This window comes from Cinclus cinclus, chromosome 20, assembly GCF_963662255.1.
Source record: "Cinclus cinclus chromosome 20, bCinCin1.1, whole genome shotgun sequence".
NCBI classification, from domain to species: domain Eukaryota; kingdom Metazoa; phylum Chordata; class Aves; order Passeriformes; family Cinclidae; genus Cinclus; species Cinclus cinclus.
The window spans coordinates 7,155,038-7,172,389 of record NC_085065.1 but is presented as its reverse complement, the minus strand read 5'-3'; the positions used below and the strand labels follow the sequence as shown (position 1 = coordinate 7,172,389).

The window sequence follows — 17,352 nt, the reverse complement described above, 5'->3', positions numbered from 1 at the left end:
GGCAGTGCAGTGAACAGCACAAATAGCATCAATCAGCTTCCCCACATTCTCAACATGCAGGAACCATTTTCTGCTGCTTTCTGGGCTCGTTGTGAAAGAAACACATAATTCTAGCAGAAATACAGAGCACCATTGTGTAACTGAATCTACCAAATGGAGCGTTCATACTGAGTTCATCATCGTGGTGTCTGAGCATCTGTTGTATTTAAAATGAGAAAATGTTTTAAATGCAGTGTTTAGTCAGAAAATCCTGCACGAATCCAGAAATGATGATAGACTCATCTCACAGTAGTTTGGTTTTTTCTTACATTACCCCTGTTGTCTCTAAAGATGCAACTTTTGTAGACGATGGGTTGGGTCAGTGCCAAATTACAGCTGGCAGTGAAATTCTGCATCAGCCAAGACATAATCAACATTAAGCATTTAAGCCTCAAACTTCAATTTGATCCTCACACAAAGCAAATTGCAGAGAAGTGTCATTTATTCATGTCTACCCAGCTCTTGCTCATCTGCTGGCAATGAGTGACAAGAGTGGTTGAGTGGCAGGTCAGACAAAAATCCCCATGTGTGGAGCAATTGGCTCAGCAATTACTCCCCTGTCAAAAACCCTGCCCGAGTCACTCAGCAACCAGCAGCCAAGGAACTCCTCTGTATTTCTGGGGCTCAATTTGGGTTTTTCTTTCCTTGCATTTTCTGCTGTGTGGAAGAGACTACAAGTGGTTGTGACACTTGCAACAGTTCCAGAAGCATTTGGATGTCAGCAGTCCATCACCTCCCACTTCTACCTTTCCAGCCTATTTACTTAATTTTTTTCTTGTTGGCACAAAGGGGAAAGTCCTGAGAGCAAATTCTAAGATATGCACAGCCTATCTGGTCTCTTCAGACACTAGTGAGTACTTTTTACTGTAGTCCTGGGGATGCTTAAGAGAAACATCAAGTTTGAAATATTACCTAAACTAGTCTACTTTCCTACTTGCAAATAGATTAAAGTAAGACTTAGGAAAGAAATCAGAGTATATATAAACATTAAGGAGAAAAACTTAATCATCCACATTTCATTCAGGTCATTTTTTTAAAATATGGTCTAGCTTCAGTGGTTGCATATAAACAAGGACTAAGGCTCTGTAAGAGGTCATCAGTGTAAGATACCAGGTCAGCAGCCTGAATGGCATCTAGAAATAACTAGAGATAACTACTTCAACCCTAAAGCAGGTTATGACAGAGCCTTTTATATCTATTGATATTTATTTATTTATTTATAACTAATATACAATACACAGTATATCATGTAGTACATATGTTTCATATATATATATATATATATAATGCATTCATTTTTAAGAGCCATAATACATGCTGACAATAACAGCCCATGTTAACATGCTACCAAGGAATGCTGGGTAAGGCTCAGTGTTGAGCACCCTTTATTGCAAGTTAGTTCTTGTTACCAACTGCTCTAACGAAATGTTTAGACACCATTTGTAGCTTCAGTGCTAATTCCAAGCATGCCATTATTTCTAATAAGGTAGATTTTGCAGCCAAGAGTAGTTAACCCAACTGCATTTCCACTTTACTGCATGATTATTGCATTTCTGCACACAGCTGTCTGCTCAGAAGCAGGAGAAAAATTAGTTCTTTCCACTCAGTCGTATTCTTTTAAGTAAAAAGGAATTCTAATATTTTTTTTTTTATCTAGGATACAATTGCTGGCATATAGCCATAAATGTGGATGACAAGCCTTTAAGCCTTTATTAAACTATTAAGCCAATTGTTTATATACATTTCTCTTAAATCACAAAATAACTGTCAAACTCAGTAAAAACAAGACAAAGCATGAACCACATTTGTCAGCAGCAGCCTAAATAACCTCAGTTTTAACAAAGAGAACATCAAAGAGAGTCAGATGAAAAATTATTTCAAGCAACTGGTTTTTTGTATTTCTCCTTAGTTTAATATAGCAAAGTTAATCTTTTTAACAGATTTTAATCTTAAAACTGCAGCTAAAATGCAAAGGAAACTGCTGGAAGTACAGGTGACCACGTGCAATTGAAGTTAGCAATTTATTAACAAAGCAAGAGCACTGCACTGCTGTGGGCTTCTACATAAAGAATAAAAGGTAAATCTGTGAATTAATTAATCAGGAGGTAGGTAAAACCATCTTGTCAAACACTAACATTTCGTGGTTGAGTACCCTGGGCATGAAAAGATGGGTTTTTTCTTCAAAGATAAGAAAATTCCACTGCATCACTGCCAGGGATTGGTGCAGGAAAACAAGACAAATCAGGTCCACAGGTTCTGAGGAGCTGCTGCATGATCTCCCAGCTGATGCTATGCCTTTCCACAAAGCAGGAGGTACATTTAATTTAATTTAATTTAATTTAGGATTAGTTTTAAAACAGTTTTGTCAGTCACACAAATTGCACTGATCTCATACCTGTTCACACCCACAAAATTAATGCCATAAATAACTCCTTGGTGATGCCACATTGCTGCTCTTTCCAAAGGGTTTTATAAGACCTGTAAAGGCAATTATATTTTAACAGTGGAATAACTGTTGTTATTAACAGCTTTTAACTCAGTAAAATTATTTTCCTCTCTGGGCACCCACCGTGCAGAAACTGTTTCTTTTGCTGTTTTTATTAAACTTTGGGTAAGCAAAAATGCATAATTATTTTCCTTAATGATATCTTGGACACTTCTTACAGGAACTCTGAATCAAAACAAACATTTAACCTGTCTTCTTGAGCAATTTCATTTGCTTTTGTTCCCTGCTGTGCTGGAAACATACTCTGTGCTTGCTCTCAGTGAGGTACCCCAACAGTTTCTCAGGTAGTGCAGCATAATATAAATATTATGGTTATAGATGAGCTGTTCCCTGCTGCCATTTACTTCATGCTTTACCTCCCTTGTCATTTACAAATCAAAAATGTTTATGGACTCAAAAATGTTTACAACACTTCCAGTTAGAATAAAGGGTATTCTATTATTCCCAAGAGGACTATGGAAAAATGTGTGTGAAGTACTGCAATATTCCAAATTCCCTCATGTCAGTGATGGAGAGACAGAGACATCTGCTTTTGGATCAGAAGCCAATTTTTATTGCAATTAAATATTTTTGTTGAGTATACAGGGTGTTTGTGCAGGGTTTTACTTGTATGGCATTTAGACAGGGTTCTGTTTCTGGTAACAATTTCCTGTTGGTTACACATTCTTCATGACATCACATCCCCTGCTAACATCATCTTATCCCAAAGTTTCACAATATGTTTCTTGGTCACTTCTTGCCCAGGGAGAATTTACCTGTGTCCCTCTCTCCCATGGTTTCTGCTTGATTCAGCCTAAGATATCAGGCCCCTTTATTTGTTCCATTGTACTCTGTGTTTAATTCCCTATTAAATATTATTTATTTAATATTAGATATTAAATAATTTTAAATATTCCCTATTAAATATTCCCTGTTATTTTATTCACTCAGTTTCCTATTGCCCCATGTTTGGTTGCAGCAGAACATGGACAGTCTTGAGAGGCTAAAAAATCTCTGTTCCTGATCCTGATCTTGGTCAATGCACGTTCTTGGGTGATGGAACAAGGCCAGATTCTGGTTTTTCATCAGCTAAGAGAGAGTAATTAATCTTAATTCTCTTCTTTTTCCTGCAAAATAGAACATCTGTAGCTGCAGGAAAACAAAGAGGTATCAGTTGTTCTGTGGGCAAATTAATCTTAAAGGGGGAATCTTCCAAAGCAAATCAATAGGTTAGAACAAGATTCAGTATTGCCTTTGAGCCCTGAAACCCAAACTTAACTCGAAGTTTGCTTTCAGCATTGTAAGTCTGCTCTTGTTCTGGTGTGCTTTTAATACAGTGTCATCATTTGAAAAGTGAGACTTTCATAGTTGAGCAATTTTACTTTATGTGTCTTCACTGTCATGGAAGACCCCAGTAATATTTTATACAGACTAAATGCTTACAGGTATTTCAGGCAACTTACAGAAATTATTCTCAGAGGAAATTTAATAGAGTTCGGGTTTTTTTTATTCTGTTGTGTTCTGTGTTTAAGACACTTGTTAATTTAATTCTTTCTAAATTAGCCTGTTCCATGTGAGAAACTTTGAAAATTATGTCTCCTCAGATGGTCAACTTTTTTCTAAAAAAAAAGGTAAACCTAATGAATTTAGCCACGGTACCATGGAAATAGCTTTAAAATCAGTTTGGGTGCAGGGAGGAAGGATACAACTGCAACAAAGAGAAAGTGGCAGGCTTGAGAAGATAAAAAAAAAGTCTCTCTTCATTAGGCACTGAGACCCCTGTGGTTGTATGTACTTGAAAGGTTTTGTTTCCATAAGTGCCATCAGTCAAATCAAGAGTTGGATGTTAACTCAGGGTTCCCATGGGTGGAAGGAAAATTTTGTCCTTGCTTTTACCCATTCCTGCACTCAGCATTTTGGTTTGTTATACAAAATGAGTTTATCTAATTCACTGTTATTCTGGCACTTTGTACAGAAGGAGATCTAGTCTACAGCAGATTTCATCACTTATTTCCCTGATAATTCACAAGTTAGTTTGGCTGCTAGGGTAAAGAGTTGTATATAAAAAGGCAAATATATGACTAAGCCTAAAAATTTCAAGAAGTGCACAGTCCCCAGAGCAGTGATGTTATCAAAGTTCAGTAGTATCACAAAATGGTGACTAGTGAGCATTATAACCTCTGTGTTCTTGCTCTTTTCACTTGTCCTGCCTCCTGGCTGTCAGAATTTGGTACAGGACTCCATTGGCTCCTTTGGCATTTTTTTATATAGTTCCCGGTTGAGACAGGACAAAAGTAATTGAAATCAACACATCATAGCAGTACTTTTGAGCCTCACCTTATTTCTTTTAGTCTGTGAACTGCTTGCTGTCAACAGTCAAGCTACGCACCAAAAATCTTCTGATCTTACCAATGCAAATTTTCTCTTTCAGAATTTCCACTGCCCTTTTTTTACATCAATGTCCAAGCACTAAAACAGCATCACAAAGGGATTTGAGGGGTGGCGAGAGGACCGTGCTTGAGTGACTTTTATATAAAGCTTATATGATTTACTTAAAGGAATACATTTTGCAGTCAGGGCAGAATGTGGGAAGTAGAAGTGTTTGAACACATCATCTCTCTCTTACCTTATCTTGTACTGAGATAATAATCGTGTAGGTTACACATGACCTGGGATGCAGCTGTAATTCAGATCAGCACGTGGGTTGGTGGACTCACATCTAAGTGAGGTTTGGTCTGTGTAACTTGATTGTGCACTGCAGATCCTGCAGGGACATCATTCCTGCAGAAAAATCCTCACAACTGCATTCCACTACTGAATAACCAGACCTCACATTCATCCAAAAGACAGTTTCACCAGTAGAGGCATTAAACCCTGTTTCAGTGAGGTTTAGGGGTTGTTTTTGTCCCTCATTATAAACTTGGACAGCACATGTATAAAGACATTTCTTCACTGGCAGTCTTAGTCTCGGACCATTTGTACAGTTACAAAGATTACCAGATATAAACCAAGTTAATACTGATCTTTTTCTCAGCAGGTTAGTCCAGAAGTTTCTCTGACAGACTTTAGAAGTATCAGCATGTGAAAGATAAACCTGATTTTTAAATGTGAACATCAGGCTACTGCCATTCTGACAATGCCAGAACAAGAATCTTCCTTTTCTAACTGATATCTGAAAACTAGGGAAGATTGTTATGCTAAGTAAAGCTGATTTGCCTTTCATCTGTTCAGAAGTACTTAACTGCCACCAGAGTTCATTAAATTTGTTCATCTTTTTTTTTTTTTTTTTTTTTAAGAAGATCAAATTGCAGTGTAAATCTTAACAGTGTCTGGTGATCCCAGACAAATCAAATATCAAGGTGCTGGGTAAGGCATTTACATAGGCAGTGAGAGAAGGGAACTGTGCCTTTATAATGTAAAAGTTCCAGCAAACCATAAAACTAAAAAGCAGAAGGAAAGCTGCAGGAGCTAGGCAGAACCTGGTTAACAATAATACAGTAAGTGCTTAGCTGTAGGAGCCTCTGTAACCAGGTTTGCAGAACATGGGGCCAGTGAATGTAAGTATTTTGAATTCTGCGAGTGGTGGTTTTAACAGCTTCAAACTCATATCCCACATGTTTCCTCAAATATTTCAACCCCTGTTTCCTCGGCTTGCCTTGAGGCTGCAGAGTGCTGATTATTTGTTGCCCAGGGCTAGTGCTGCTGGAGCAGGGAAGTGATGTCAGCCCCTGCAGTGCAGTCTGTAGCTGGATGTGGGGGAATTCACTGGCTGGCAATTCAGAGGAAAACACGCTGATCCTGTGCCAGTTGGAGCCAGATGGTGACTGAAATTATTAAAATGATGCGTGCTGCGAACGCCCGAAAAATCGCCCTGCTACAAAGTACCCAAAGCAGAGATGGGATCCCCATAAAACCAAGCAGTGTGGGGGAAGTATTTCAGAACACTGTATGGGATGATTTGCCACTGGTTAATTGTAATCCTTCCCTTCATCCTTTTCTAGGTTCAGCTGATCCACTATAACCATGAGCTGTACACAAATGTCACAGAAGCTGCAAAGAGTCCTAATGGGTTGGTGGTAGTTTCCATATTTATGAAAGTAAGTATTCCACGCTACAGATTCCTGCTATATAGATAGTAAACTTTTCCCTGAACTGTAAATGTAGGAGTTGGACTCCTCATTATGCTACAGCAGTGCCCAGAGGCTCTGATCTGGAATCCAGAGACAGCTTCATCCCGAACTGAGCATTCCATCTCTGCCTCAAAGCTTTTACAATATAAAGGAAATTAAACAGGATAAGGGAGGTGGGGAAAAAAAAAACCTTACATCATAAACATCACTCATAAAACTTTAATGGCTATGGCAGAATTCACTGGCTTTGCAGATTTAATGTTGCTCCATGAAATGTTATTCATCCAAATCTCTTCTAGAAGGTTGATGCCCTGGGAAAGAGGGCATGTCATGCTGATGTGTCAAAGCCAGCAAAATCAGTTTTTCTCAGTATTATTTTAAACACCTTAAAACTATCAAAACTGGAAAAATGTTAAAAGTAGAACTTCTAATATCTTCCATTTCACAGAGCTACAAAGACGTGAATATTTTGTCCCCATCCTGTTGCATTCAAGGTACATAGTTAAGTCTATAATTTATAGTGATCTTTAAGTCTATAATTTATAGTGGTCTAGCACTGAACTCAGGTTTTTGGTTTTCCCAAACCTCCTTAATTACATTGGAGAGACATTTTCTCTCATGTTATATAAAGAAATTATTTGTCCCCTCCAAATATTGTTAATATTCTGTCACTTTGTTTCATCAATCTAAAAAGTGAGTATTGCTGAAGTTCACCTCATCACAGTTTAGGTATGGGATAAGGGGATTAGTACTCTAATCCCATTTCATAAAGGTCCTGACAAAGCATTGACCTCAGAATTAAAAGTATGCATTTCCTGGAGCATACTGAATAATTAGATATAAAAGGGCAATTTTCACACAGGTCTAATATTTAAGCTATATTATATTTAGGCTATTTTTTTTTATCCAAAAGATATTGTATTATGACCCAACAATCTGACCTGCATTCATGAAAAAGGGAAAAAATTGAAGACAGAGGGAATCTTGTCAATATTTAGGTACCTGCAGGGAGGTGTCAGAGGATGGACCAGGCCCTGCTCAGGGCTGCTGAGCAACTGCAAAGAGGCAACAAGGGGGCAGAATCTGACACATGGAAAGTTCCACCTGAACATGAGATGTTACCTCATATGTTATCAGACATAAACCAGAGAAAGAGAGCTTTAATTTGCAATTAAAATAGCCTGCTGCAAGGGAATTGTATTTATCAATAAATAAAATAATACAATACTAATAAAAATCCTGCCTAATGTATCTACCACCTGCAAATTTCATCAGAGCTGTTGGAGAAGAAACCCGTGCTCACACTTTTACTCAGGCATTAATTTCTGTTCTGTTCTCCCATCCTTGTGTTTTATTTATTTTCCCAACTTTCTATGAAGCTTCATTAGAAAAACAAGTAAGTAATTATTTGCTTCCCCCACAGTAATGAAAAAAAGGCAGAACCCAACTGGAGGAATATCAGAGAGCGAGTGTGTGTGTGTGTGTGTGTGTGTGTGTGTGTGTGTGCGCACGTGGAAGAGCTGCAGTTCTGGCAAGGAAATATTTGTGAGAAGGTTTTGACATTGTGCATTTTTCCCTTCTGTAGGTATCTGAATCATCAAATCCATTTCTAAATCGTATGCTTAACAGAGACACCATAACGAGAATAACATACAAGAGTAAGTTTCTTTTCACTTCCTCTGGTGACAGCTGTGTTCTTTCAGTAACAAATAACACATGTAGTGATCCTGAAACAAGAGGCACTTCATTATGGGCACAAATTCCAGGTTTGCATTGCCAGCAACTCTGCATGATAAACTCAGGAATGTGAAAAAGCTCATTAGGTCATTAGGTCATCACTTTATCAAGTGAATTTTGAACTTCAAAGTCTGTTTTATGTCTGAAGGTGCACCAACAGATTAATGAAATTATATTTGACACATAAATATACTGTGTTCACACAGAAAGCCCAGGAGAAACTGCCTGCTGTTAGCAGTAAAAAGGACATGTGGAGCAGCCTGGATTCTATCAGATCTGGTTATGTCAAGATGCTGCACCATTCATTGGATTTAGTATTCATCTATGTTTTCTTTTTATACAGAAAAGTTACAACATTCTATTCCACCACTGCTGCATTTAACAGATATAGAAAGAGGTCATTAACATAGCTTGTATATTTGCTGTATTCACATTTGGAAAGCCTTTAACTGGTGATCCTCAGTAATTCCATGTTCGTGTATCGATCTTGTGGAAAACTGGAGCTTAATTAAGGTATTTTTGAGAAAATAATGAAAAATACACATAACAAATCAAACCTCTTCTGAAGGCCTCATTCCCTTTGTCAAACTGAAGATTGTAAATTCAACAATACCAGAATTTAACTTTCAGAAGGTACACGGCAAACTGATAACACAAATAGTTCCTTGTCTTCTGCAACACACACACCTTTCACCCCACTGATGTTCTTCTGCTTCTACCTGACAGCTAACAAATCTTGTTACACCTTTGGTCCAAATAAGAGGCTTCTGTGATAATAAAACTCAGTTCTCTACAACACCTGTGGAAAGGAAGGCAACAGAGGGCTCTCCTCAGAATGTTTTTTCCAGATTGTTCTGTCAGTATCAAATGTCATCTTCTCTGCGTGGAAGGAGCAGATCAGTCCCATTTTTAAACTGCTTGTCCTGATTCCTTGTAAATACATTGCAAGGCTGTTCTGCAGGAGCTTCCTGCCTGTCAGTGCTGCAGCATCTGGGAACAGGGAATTATTGTTATGGCTGTGTGTGCTTTTTCCAGCTCTTCCACCCACAAATTTCACATTCCCAGCTTCTGCCTGGGGACCAGCCAGATGTTCTCCCGTGGGGTCACACCCTCCCAATACCAAATATTTCATTTGTATGCTACATTTGCAGTGGGAACTCCTCCTCTCTGGAGCACACAGCATCCCACAACCTCCCATTGCTCGTTTTGTCTCCTTACGAGGGAAACACAATTCCAATCACACCTAATTTGGGTTTACTAAATGAAATTTTGCATGAAGATGAATACACAAAACACAAGCTGGAAAAGCAGTGATTAACAGAATTGCTTTAATTTTTAACCACTGTTTTTGCTAAGTTTATCCATTGAAAATTAAACCCCTGGTAGACACAATGCACATAATATTCCACAGGGCATTGGGTTACTTACTGTAGTAACAAGTATTGACTGGGAATTTTTAGTGTAAATTGGGAACATGAAAGTGTTATTGAAAGTAATTTTGCAGTTGTCTTGCATGATGGATTATAGCATCCTTGCTGAAAACTAATCTTACCTCTAACACTGCAAGGATTTCTAGTGTGCCTTCAGCAGCTGGACTTTTTCACCTTCTGCTTTAGGGTTCCACTGCTGAAGTCAGAATTCAGCACAGTGCTGACAAAATGCCCAGACCTCACGTGCTCAAGAGGAGAGTGCAGGGAATGATAAATGGAGCACTGGCTCAGAGTCAGGACAGTTGATAACATAAATAAAAGGTTTTGTTGTTTTGGGTTTTTTAAAGAACAGCAACAAAATTAAGTGCTGTCTCCCCTGCTGCATGAAATTTCCACGGGCAAAGAGAATTAAAAGGGAAATTTTTACTCTTAGATATTAATGGCTACACTGAAGTAAAGTGGACCCCAAGGAATTTTTAAGGAGTTTTTAAAGCTTATTTTATTCTGTTATTGTAGCTCAAAGAATCTACTGTGAGCAAGCTGAAACAAGTTCTTTTTCAAGCAGGCTTTAGTCAGAAGCTATGTGGATATCTCAAAAGAAAACTGCTTTATTTTTCCTCATTAAGTGTGCCATTTGAGGGGATAAGTTAGTTTTCTTTCAAAACACTTATGCTACATGAGCTTTCACCCAGTGTTTGCTTAACATCAGGGAAAAAAGTGACTTTTTAGATACACAAAATTCCACATAAAAATTTGGTCTTGTCATTGTTTAGTAAGCAGAGAAACTGAGGATCTCTACATTCCTTACCCTGTAAATCTAACCTAGATCCTTTTCTGGGTTATCATGATACCAACTTTAAAATCAAATGTACCTTCCTCCATTCAATAAACAATATATTCCCTATAAAAAGCATTATTATAAAGAGAACATTCACAGATTTTGTGTGAAAGCCGATCCCACACATCTATCACAAACCTAGGGATAAAAGGATTTCCATCATTTCCTAGGCAAATTGTCAGAGTCAAGGCCTTTATGTAAATGGATGTGAAATCTAATGAAATATAATTTGTAGAGAGAAAAATTCCTGGATTTGGCAATTAGTCTAAGGCACCAGCAGATCAAGAGGAGCAGATTGTGGGCTGCAGATAGGAGTGATGCTGAGGATCCAGGAAAGGCTGGATGGGTTTATGAAGGGAAGTTTGTCACTGACAAGAGATCATAAGAGGTGATTTTGAGGATTTTGAATGTATTTGCAGTAAATGTAAGCAAGACTTTGAAGTGCTGCAGTCTGGTATTAATATCAAGCCACCAGGTCTGCTTCAGCTCCAGAACAAGAAGCCTTTGCTAAGGTGAGGGGAAAGGGCAGAGCTGTTCATGGGAAAAATGTTGGTAACCAAATCTTCATTGTGCAGTCTTCTGTCATGGAGTCATCTGACTTCCCATGGAAATATAACTCATATGCAGGCATTAATAAATGCTACATTTTCTTGGAAAAACTCTTATTTCATTCACCCCTATCTTCCACTTTTCCTGAAGTGATATTTTCCTCCAGTTTCTCATATCAATATCCCTCATCTGTATTAATCTTCATTTAGTTTTCCATCTCCTAGTAAACATTTCAGGGCAAATTCTACCTGGTTGAAATCATTTTAGCCCAGCTGAAGCCAATATGGCTGTGAGAAAGCAGAATTGGTCCTCAGGGATCTCTTCTGCCTGACTCTGTGCTTCTTGGTGCTGAACACACCACTCTCCATGACTCATAAATAATGAACAGGATGTTCATGTGGGAAAGGGAAAAGTGTGTGATGATTCATGGAAAAACAGACACTGGCATGAAAAAAATACATCAGTTCTCTTCTGATGCAATTCTAACAAAATTGTCAGTGCACTGCAAATAATGTTTTTAATAACTAGGACGCAGGTGTATTCAGTCACCTCTACTTGTTCAAACAGAACTGCATTTTGACTGTGTTTCCATGCTTCTGTCTGGAAGATCTGGGTTTAGAAAGAGGCTGTCATGGGCCAGTGGAGCCTGGGGGTGTTAAAAGAGGTGACAGTCAGCCACCTCCCAGCCACTAATGGCACTTTCCCTTCTGCTTCAGGATGCAGCCATCAGCAGGGCAGCCACCCTGGCTCCAGCTGCAGGGACAGGACTCTTGTTCTGACAAACATGAGAGGACCTGCCAAGATTTTGTTTTGTAAAATAACAAACACATTTAAAATATGAAATAACAGTAAAGCCCTGGTCAATGAGGCAGAAACATTACACTCTCACCTTGGCACTTTAACTGATGCTCTAGCTGTCAATATTGTTGCCCCAATATCCTGTACCATGTTGACCGTGCTGTGTTAAAATAAAAAACAAGGTCACATTTGCTCTGACTGTGTTCTTTGATTTTCTATTGCCCAAGACAATAGTCTGCAGCCTTTCTTTTTTTTTTCCATTAGCTTGTACAAGACAAGTATTTTGCTCATCTAAGGTATTTCCTTCAGCTACAATACGTTAAATTCAAGTTAAATCACACCTTTCTATTTTAGCTCTTACGCACTTCCTTGATCATTGGATTTCTCTGCAAATCAAGGCCAGTTCACATTGAGCATTGAAAGAGGGAGCACGCTTCAGTGTGCACTTTTCCTTGCCTGCATTTCAATGTTCCCTGTGCAAATGAACCAAATTGGAGACACCACACACTAGTGAAAGGGTTCAAAGAGATCTCACAATGTTAGAAATCGTCACCACCCCGGTTTTCTCTGAGATATACACAAGCAGCAGTATCAGTAATAAAAAATGTTCATCCCTCAGTGGACGAACTCCTACAGCCTAAGATTTGGCAGGAAAATCTGAGTTTTAGCTTTGACAGCACTGCCAAAAGTACTGCAGGGCCAGCATTACCCAAGAGGAATAGTGCAGGTAATAAACAAAACACTGAGGAACTCTGATGAATTTTGAAAGATATGACCATATCTCATTATATTTTGGTACATATCCACAGAATAAATTCTGTTGCAGAGGGACACATCTCATTAAGTCCCAGGGAGCCTTAAAATAAAGGCAGGGACCCTGGTACTGCTCCCCAGCAAGTTTTTCACCTACAGTTTAGCTTTCTGAGGGAGCTGGCACTGCACCCACTGTGCCCATGAACGGCCAGGAGGCTCCATGGAGCAGCTTTTTTATCATGCATTAACTGCAACTTCCTCTCCTGCCAGAAGGGCATTTAAGTTTTTACTCTCTTGGCCTTCCTGAGGCTTTTTTGAGCAAAAATTGTTAATCTCCCCCCTCCCAAAAAAAAAAAAAAAAAAAAAAAAAAAAGGAAAACTGGCATTCTCCAAAGGCTTCTGCATCTCAATCAATAACTGCAACTTCAAGAAGTTTTTGACTCCAGTCCTTAAATGTGGTTCAGAGCTGTGCTGTGAGTGCCTGTGCTCAGCTCTCAGTGTGTAAATGGAAATCTCAGTGCAGCTCCACCCTGCAGGGTCAGGGATGTTATTTGTGTTACTTGTGCTTTTCTAAACTGCTGGGGCATCCAGAAATGTGCATCTGTTAAATTTCATTCTTTGGTAAAACTGGACATCATGTCATCATGTTCTGGAACTAGGAGACATGAAAAGGGTGGTGTGTGTTTGTTTGTTTGTTTTGTGGTTATTTGGTTGGTTGGCTGGTTTGTGATGCTCCTGGTTTACCTGGGTTGTTTTCCTCTCTTCTCCAGATGATGCATACCTACTACAGGGGCTTAATATTGAGGAACTTTATCCAGAGACATCTAGTTTCATTACATATGATGGGTCAATGACAATTCCACCCTGCTACGAAACAGCAAGCTGGATAATAATGAACAAACCTGTCTACATAACAAGGATGCAGGTAAAGCAATTTACAAATTACTCAATCTAGGATAGGTACAAAATATTATTTAAAATACAATATTTATAGCTTTACATTAGATTTAACCTTTGTGCTGTAGGGATCTCTGCATGCAATTTATACAGTTTGCACAAGCACTGAAGAGGTTTTTGTTAAAATAAAAATATTAACTGTTTAGAGCTCCATCTACACACACAAACTTTTCAGGGGGGCCCTGTTTTCATTGAGGGTTTGAACCAAATGGTTTCCAGAAGTCTCTTCATAGCTGAATCATTGTGTGATGCTGTGAAAAGTTACCTGGGGACTCTAAAACAAGTACAGCAGTGTTGTACAAACATAACTGAGGTTATTAAGGATAACAGAGGCCATTCCTAGGTCTGAATAAACACATGTCCATAGCACATTAATATGGCAGAGATACAGTTTCTGGAACCTTCTGGAAATAAAATCAGCCAGTGCTTTCTGGTATAGAATAAAATTACAGGATACGCACCACAAATACCTTTGGAAAAATCAGATTGATATATTGAAGCCTCTATTAGAGAGAAGCAGGAGAAATTATGCAAGAGAAAACACATCCAAAAGGAAGCTGTTGAGGAAACACACCAGTGGAAAAATCTCAAAAACTCCATTTCTGTACAACTTGCTTACAGTCCAATGCCTGGCATCAGAAAACAGCAAATTTAAGAGCAACTGCCCTCTTCTCCAATGTTTCCATCAGTGAGTTGCCTACAGAACTGAGAGCTGAACTAAAACCTCCTCTCTTGCATACTGGAACCCCAAGGAATACTTGGAACCACCATCTGCCTGCCCCAAGCAGGCAGGAGAAGAAATATGGCCTGAGAAATGAAAGAAGGAGCAAGAAAACAACCCTAAATATCACTTTGGGATTTAAACTCATATTAACATTGTAAATAAGATGACTTTTAAAAGCCTGAGATGTTTTATTTTTGTGATATTCCTTCTGTCCAGTTTAGGCTGGAGGCACAGAAAGCACTTTGTTTCTTTTCTAAGTGGGTGATTTGGGAGAATGACACAGCTGAGCACAGGCAAAAATGCTCAGTATTGTGAACTTCAAACATAGGACCTGGATATTTTCCTACAAGAAGCATTTTTAGGTCCAACATTAATATGCAAAATAAGGATTAGAATATTTCTAGTCTGTGCTGCTACCTATGGGTTGTAACCTCATGACATTTGCTCCTTGTCATGCTTTAATGGTTAATCACATCCTTCATTAATACTTTGTTATATCCTCCATTATTAATGCTGCAAATGGATTTTGTGGAATACTTACTAATTATATTGCATACTCAGACTGAAAAAGCAATGCACACTCAAGTTTTCCCTAGAAGCTGTTAAAGATTTCCAGTATATAAAACCCAGCTCCTGGATTTCCCCATAGAATGCCATAAACAAACCTCTTAAACTGTACACTGATGTAGAAGATATTTTTGTTTGATATCTTTAAACCAAAATATTGAGGATTTCTGGTTTGTAACTTGGAACTTTTTTCCCCTCTCTGATTTTGGTTGACTTGAATCAATTAAGAGCTGCACTAGTCACCAAAACAGCCATTTCTGCCAACCAGTGCTGGATGAGGATGAGTCAGTGATTCCCTCTGTGCTGTGAAACCACCTCAGAAGAAGGCTGGATTCTGCTGTAGGAGCACTCAGTCACAGCATAGACAGCATCATGACAGACCTGTCAGCAAAAAAAAGCCCTCACTTTTTAACATCATTAATTTCACGACTTCAGCAGCATCCCTGTCAGTTTTCCTTCCCATCCAGCCTGCCTCTGCCTGGTTCTTGAATAACACCAACCAAAGCTGTGGCTTCTCAACTGAAAGCTGCACTGATAGCTACAAAATTCAGGAAATTAGCTCTTGTCATTCATCAAGCTCATCTGCTCTGTACCAGCTGCTGCCATCCAGCACTGTGGGTTCCATTACTTTCCAGCTCACCCAAGGACACTTCAATACTGTGTTCATTTGCTCCCCACAAAACTAAGCAGTTTGCTGGTTACTGTCCTTTAAAATGGGGCTCAAAAACAGAGGAGCACACAAGGAGTGGTGACTACAAACTGTCACAGTTAACTTAAATTCTGTTTTACTGAAATTCTGTTTCACTGAAATTCTGGTTTACTTCCATTTATTAACTAATGTATTTAATAGTGTTGTATGTTGTTTACTTACAGCAAAGACCAGTACTAAAAACCCTTTGTTTTGTCTTTACAGATGCATTCTTTACGACTGCTAAGCCAGAATCAGCCATCACAGATATTTCTGAGCATGAGTGACAATTTCAGACCAGTCCAGCCTCTCAACAATCGATGTATCCGAACCAATATCAACTTTAGTTTACAGGGAAAAGATTGTCCAAACAATAGAGCACAGAAACTACAGTATAGAGGTATGTTCCACCTCCAGAATAGCCCTTTCTATGCTTTCACTGAGCTCCTTTCTTTGAGAAATCCAAGGGCATAACAAGGCACACAAATAAAAACACATCAAACACCAGATCTGGGGGAACAACTGTGTCACTCAAATGCCACACATTTAAAATAGGTGAGTAAATGTGCAGGAAAGGCATGACAAGAAAAAACAGCCCGGGACATCAAATATGTTTTTTGGAAGTACATAGGACAGGTCCTTGGTTTTCTAGCCTCATTTTAAAGTCTTCTCACCTTACAATGTGCATTTTGCTCTGGCTTACTCACCCACAAAGGGGTATGAGGCAGTCTTGATGACAACAGATCTCAAACAAAATTAATAATTGCTAAGACTTAATTTTGCTTTCGAGGTGCACCACCATAACAAACAGCTGAATTCCTAAGTGTTGTGTCAAGCTTTGGATATAAACAATGGAGCAGCTCAGTCACCTGCAGCTGGATTTTACACTGCCATAGCTATGAGCTATGGCTCACAAGTGAGCTTTAATGTGTCTCATGCATCTTCGAGCCCCATGCACACAAATAATGGTGTTGGAGTGCCCTCACAGCAGTAATACCATCATTATGGAGGAGTAGCACTAAAGGAAAAGAAAGGACATTTTCAGCAGCAAGGCAGATGACTGTGTTGCAATACTTCAAAGAAACAGTCATTCAGACTTAATTCTTTTCTAGCAAGAGGAGGAAACTGAACCTCCTGGCTTTTTTAAGACATTTTGTGTAAGTGCCAAATACAGTGTTAAATCAATTTGATTCACAGTGTTAAATCAGTTTCATATTTGGAGTTTATTGAACCATAATTGTTTTTGTTTGTTTCTCTTCCAGTAAATGAATGGCTCCTCAAGTGAGACAGAGCAGGCAGAACCCAAATCCTCAGTGGAATGCTCCTTCTGGGAACTGCCATCATCTACAACGCACCCAACCTCCCTCTCTGGGCTCACGTGCACCATGTGCTGTGGGGAAAGACTTGCCATGCTGGAAAACTCCTCAAAATTCATTCATGTGATTGGTGGCCATTTCAAAACTAAACAAAACAAAGAAAAGTTATTACAGTAAACGTGATTATAATTTTCCTGAACTAATTTAGAGTCACAAAGAAAGACTTTTCAACCTTTGTACATACAAAATTCTTCCTCTTCTCCCCTCCTCTCCCTCAATTGAAAAAAAAAAAAAAAAAAGAAAAAAGGTGGCTCAGTGCAGCATCAAAGTGGAGTTGTGTT

At 38.8% G+C, this 17,352-nt stretch overlaps 1 protein-coding gene across 1 annotated transcript in view; it reads left to right on the top strand.

Moving 5' to 3' along the window:
* Positions 1 to 16,980, top strand: part of CA10 (carbonic anhydrase 10) — a 167,335-nt gene extending 150,355 nt beyond the window's left edge. The window contains exons 5-9 of the mRNA XM_062506418.1: positions 6,526 to 6,621; positions 8,240 to 8,312; positions 13,530 to 13,684; positions 15,921 to 16,095; positions 16,958 to 16,980. Coding sequence (XP_062362402.1) covers positions 6,526 to 6,621; positions 8,240 to 8,312; positions 13,530 to 13,684; positions 15,921 to 16,095; positions 16,958 to 16,980 — 522 coding nt within the window. The remainder of the gene's footprint in view (positions 1 to 6,525; positions 6,622 to 8,239; positions 8,313 to 13,529; positions 13,685 to 15,920; positions 16,096 to 16,957) is intronic.
* The last annotated feature ends 372 nt before the right edge of the window (positions 16,981 to 17,352 follow it).